We start from the raw sequence: 5,718 nt of genomic DNA on the forward strand, positions 1-5,718 counted from the left end.
CTTTTTATCGATTAATTATTCAACTAATTAATACAAATATCGAAAATCGGGCTTCTTACGATTGTTAAGAAAGTTCTCCTCTACAATTTTTATAATAGGTATTTTTACTGTAAACCGCTTCAATAAGCCGTATTACTTGAATTACGAAACCATGTTTTTATGCCATATTTCGTCTACTAGTGCGCCCTCTTAAAATCCAAAAAAAAGGAATATAAAATGTTAAAAATTATAGTATAAAATTAATTTAAAATGGTTTTCAATTTAATTTTTATATTAATATTAATATTAGGTACGGGATATTAAACATTAGTACAAAAAAGTGTTTATTTATTAAAAAAAACTAATAAAAATGTTGATTGAATTTGAATTTACATTTGCATTAAGTTAATGCTATTCACTTGAAACATTTTTAAAATTTTTTTTTTGTATTCATTTGTGTAAATTAAAAAAAAAATGTTTTCATACAAGTCAATTGACGGAATTTGATTAAAAATACTAGAAAATGAACTAAAAAAGCAATTTATGACCTGAAAATGCGAAAAAATGACATAAAAATTTAAAACGTCAAAAAATGCAAAAATATGCAAATTAAAAGTTTCATAGATGGATTTGTAGTTACATAATTCAAATTATGTACTTACAAAGCTATGTTTTACAATCACTAAAAAAAATGCACTTTCCTATGAATTCACAGCCCTAGTTATGGTGTATAGAAAATGCTAATGAATACCATATATGATATCTAATACATAGACTGATATACCGTCTCCGCTCAGAATCGTTTTTCTTATACAGTGATATTATATCATTGAATTCAAATTTAATACTGTCCATTATACAGTGACCCACTTCTAACCTACTGTACAGCAGAGCGACATCCACTTACTCGCCTTTTTTTTATTACATTATATTTAACGATTGTTCAACTTTAACAGATTATTATATAGGTTATACATAATATTATGATATAGCGATATATTCTAATATTATATTATCGACTGGGGAGGTTTATGTGTACACGTGCGCGCTATAATTTAATGTAGAATATTACAGATTATGATTAATTATCACACACACACACACACACACACGAATAGTAATAAATTATTTCTATTATTCTAGTTGAACACTTGTACGCTAAAACAAAAAACCGCGCATATTTTAAGACTTCTGGTTGGTTGATGGAAATCGGTTAAAACTGACTTAAAACTGGATAATTAGTTTGAATAGTGTTCAGTGTATGACAATCTTTTGAGTTAAACGGCTATTATACATTTCGATTCGTGGCATAATAAAATGTTAAAAATATTTTTGCGTTTCAAGCACGTTTTATAACCGATTTTTTCTGCCCCGGCCATAAGACTAAGTTTTAAGCGAATTTCAAACGCGATTTAAGTGATTTTTAAGTGCGGTTTAAGTAAGTCATTTAATTGTAAGAAATTGTAAATTATTTTTTTTTTTCTACTATACTCTACTATAAACGGTATACATATTACTAAGAACCAATCAGAAGAGACGTATGCACCTACAAAACACTCTCCAGCAAGGGTCGATTTTTCTTTTACAGGTTTCTTTTACAGGTTTATTGTATAATAATATTATGTCTATCTTTCGGTTTTTATTATTTACAAAAAAAACGCCCACTAGGGGACAGTGTTTATGTTGGATGTCGAAAGAGTGTGCGTGCGTAAAAAGAACAGGGATCATACTTCGCCACAGCACTATATCTGATAAATATTCGTTGAATTTGACAGTGTGTTTCGGACATAGACCTATTAACTAAACTTTAGTTAATAGGTCTATGGTTTCGGACACTATAGAGAGTACGAAGGGAGACTACACAAAAGAATTTTCAATATTACGTACACAAAAGACACTGAACCTTTTTAGATTCTGAGTGGAACGATGAATGTATTGATTTTACAATGATGTGTGTTTTATTTTTTATTTTTTTTGTGTCTACACGATAAGTAGTCGAAATAATGCTTCGATTTTCAACTTCAGTATCTTGTTCGATTGGAAAGTGAACATCGTTGGTGCATTGGGGAGGTCAAAATTTAAAATTTCCAGTAATTTTCAAAAGCGTCGTGAAAAACAAAAGAAAAATTAAGGAAAAACGGGAATTTATACGCAAAATCTGTTTTCGAGAAAATTGATTTTGGTTTTCGGTGTAACTTTAAAACAAATGACTGTAGATACATGACATTTTGACTGGTTGTTTATATTTCCATTTACTATACATGATAAAATTTTCAAAATATTTTGATTTGTTTTGAGCTCTTTACGGACATTTAGGACTGTTTAGGAACGTTTTCAGTTTCCAATATTATCCGTTTTTTTTCTATGAATGTCAATAAAACTTTATTTGTTGAGTAAAAATACTTGAAAATTTAATACAAGGCTCCTACTTTATAGTTGCAATGATATTTCAAAAATATTAAAAATCCTTAGTCACAGTTTTTTTTTATTAGCATTTAGTTCAAAAATTGACAAAATATGTAAAAATCACGAAAATTAGCAAATTATTTTTAGTTAAGAATTCGTAAAATGTATTCTTTTTAAATCTAAGATTCGTAAATGTAATACAAGATTCCTCATAATATTGTCTATCTTTATCAAAAAAAAAATGTCTACAAAAAAGTCAAATTAAATTTTTATGAGCGTTTGAAATTCATATTTTTACAAAATTTGATATTCACTAGATTTCTTACGTAACAATTTTCTTCTTTTGTTGTAATTAAAAAACGAATGACTGTAGAAACTTGAAAATTTCACTGAATGTTTTTATTATCATTTTATATATACGATAAAATTTTCAAAATATTTTGACTCATTTTGAGCTGTTTACGGACATTGTAAGTTTTCAATTTTTTTTGTTTTTTTTTCTATAAATATCAATAATGTTTTATTGGGCCAAAAAGTGTAAAAAATGAATACAGGGCTCCTGATACATTGTTACAATAGTAGTTGAAAAATATTAAAAATACATAGGCACAATTTTTTTTTATAAGCATTTGAAGTTAAAATGTTGACAAAATTTATCGAATTTAAAATTGAATAATTATTTTGTAGTTAAAAATTTGTAAAATGTTCAACTTTTATATCTAAGGATTGAAAATTTAAAACAAGATTCCACGTTAATATTTAATTCTATTACCAAAAATTTTAAGAAATACATAAGCACAGTTTATTTTTATAGTAATTTTAAGTTCAAATTTGGACGAAATTACATATTAAAAAACCTGGAATAACTATTTTAGTTATTTTGTTGTGATTGTAATGATTGTATAATATTATTTGTGGGTACTTGAAACTTCTAAAGTATACTATTATATATCGATGATAGTACCACGGTTTGTTGTTGATGTATAACGCGTTACCTGATGGATATTGTGATATGATTAATTGGAATTTATTATTGATACCTATTATAGGTCAATTTTTTTTTAATACTATAGATAAGTATACCTATAATAGGTATGTTTAATACCTAGACTGACAATCCGTCTCCGCTCAGAATCGTTTTTCTTATACAGTGATATTATATCATTGAATTCAAATTTAATACTATCCTTTATACAGTGACCCACTGGTAACCTACTGTACAGCAGAGCGACATCCACTTACCCACCTTTTTCGATATGGACAAGTGCGTCGTAGTGAACACCTGACATATTATTTCACTAATGTGTTTTATTTATTTTGTTTATTTTTTTTTTCAGTCAAGAAGAAATGTTATTAAATTTTACCGAGTTACACTCCATGCCGAATACTCCTAGAATCTATCTAATTGGCGATTTTAATGAAACGAACCAAAAATGGCGCGACAACGAATTATCGGATTTCAATCGCTGGGATTCAGGTTCTAATTATTTATATTCATAATTATATTATATAACATTATATATAATATATTTGACACATTTTATAATAATAATCTATTTTATTTTTTTTTTTTACAATTATAGTCGATACACAAGAACTAACTGATTCGATGATATTAATGATTGATGTTCAGAGCATACAAAACGTTCCGCATAATATACCTCAACCTGTTGGCGAAAATTCACAAATAACGGTATGTTCATCATCATATATACCGTCATATATCGTATATAATTTACTCAAAACTTTTTTTTAGGAATTTATAAACGAGAACGAGAACTTTGAATATTTAATAACACCGACAACTGTACAATTTTATAATCATAGCGATTCTACGATGAATATAAACAATGATCGAGTAAAAAAAAAATTATATTTATTTATTGAATAGTTAAAAATAATCAAATTAATTATTTTGTATTTTTATTAATTAAGGATTCTGAACAGCAAGTTAAACATAAATCGATAAATTCCATACAAACTACAATTTATCGTTCAGAATTACCGGTCGTAAATGAACAAGCATCGCTTCCCAATGTAAGTATAATACAAACATTCAAATTAATAAATGATAACATGTATTAAAAAAAAAATTTATTTTAGGTGTTTAATCAAACAACTGGTGCATCGAAAATTTCTAAAACTACTTCTACTACGTCTAGTCTACTAAAATTACTACAACCAGTTCGGAAAAAATAAACAACACTGCGACAATTTCACAACTTGTGCCTACTACAAATTTATCGGTATACAAAGTTAACGAACGAAAACGTTTACCGTCTAAAAAGTCAATCTCCACAAAAAATATGACAACGTTTTTGAATTCCGTCAGCAATGACGATTTGTCGACAATCGTAACGGACAAATCTACACGATCACCCATCAACTGTTTAAAAACAACACCATCCTCATTGTCTACCAATATACAACCAACACCTCAAATTCACTCCAAAAAAATAACACCAACAGTTTGTACATCAACAACAACAACAACAACAACAACGACAACAACAACAACATCGCGGTTATTTTCTTCGTCATCATCATCATCGTCGTCGTCTTCGTCGTCGCAGTCACCAAAAAAAAATAATAGCTCTGTAAGTAAAAAATATAATAATACAATCGAAATACAAAACAATAAAGTCGGAATAAAAAACAAAGAAAATAAAATTATAAATAACATGAAGAGTAGTAGTAGTAGTAGTAGTAGTAATAGTGATAGTGATAGTGATAGAGATAGAGATAATTGTTATAGTAATATAAAAGATGCTAGGGACAATCGTAGTAGTAATATCGAAAGTAATAGGAATAATTCTAGTAGTAATATCGAAAGTAATAGGAATAATTCTAGTAGTAATATCGAAAGTAATAAGAATATTTCTAGTAATAGTAGTAGTAGTATCGAAAGTAGAGATAATTGTAGTAGTAATATTGAAAGTGATAGAGATAATTGTAGTAGTAATATTGAAAGTGATAATAGTAGTCATAGTAGTAATTGTTTTGATAGTGATTTTGACCCGAAAGCGTACGAATTAAATATTAAAAAAAAAAATAAAAAATCTCAAATCCAAATTCGAAAATCAAATCGTTTACCACCAACTATTGCCGAATTAGAACAAAAATATACGTACGTGGCGTCGTTGCCAGAGTATAACAAACAACACTTGAAACGTGAGGATATAGATTTTTTAAAAAATAATAGCGCGCGAAATGCCAAGTTTGCGAAAAATTTCGAAAAAAAAATAAGGAATTGATTTTACCTAAAGATACTAAATATTTTAAAAACTTGGTTAAAAATCATTCTAGAATAATGACTATTGACGAATATGATAT

The 5,718-nt window shown here is 27.5% G+C and overlaps 1 protein-coding gene across 6 annotated transcripts in view; it reads left to right on the forward strand.

Moving 5' to 3' along the window:
* Positions 1–4,966, forward strand: part of LOC100568984 — a 31,927-nt gene extending 26,961 nt beyond the window's left edge. For 5 of the 6 annotated variants that reach the window (XM_029486668.1, XM_029486669.1, XM_029486670.1 and 2 more), the window contains 5 exons: positions 3,723–3,862; positions 3,969–4,078; positions 4,142–4,243; positions 4,321–4,422; positions 4,489–4,964. In XM_029486668.1, the coding sequence (XP_029342528.1) occupies positions 3,733–3,862; positions 3,969–4,078; positions 4,142–4,243; positions 4,321–4,422; positions 4,489–4,584 (540 nt within the window). In that variant the 5' untranslated portion in view covers positions 3,723–3,732 and the 3' untranslated portion in view covers positions 4,585–4,964. Of the gene's footprint in view, positions 1–3,722; positions 3,863–3,968; positions 4,079–4,141; positions 4,244–4,320; positions 4,423–4,488 lie in introns of all 6 variants that reach the window. The other variant, XM_008183849.3, reaches the window with a different exon arrangement.
* The last annotated feature ends 752 nt before the right edge of the window (positions 4,967–5,718 follow it).

Source organism: Acyrthosiphon pisum, chromosome A1 (genome assembly GCF_005508785.2).
Source record: "Acyrthosiphon pisum isolate AL4f chromosome A1, pea_aphid_22Mar2018_4r6ur, whole genome shotgun sequence".
In the NCBI taxonomy this organism is placed as follows: domain Eukaryota; kingdom Metazoa; phylum Arthropoda; class Insecta; order Hemiptera; family Aphididae; genus Acyrthosiphon; species Acyrthosiphon pisum.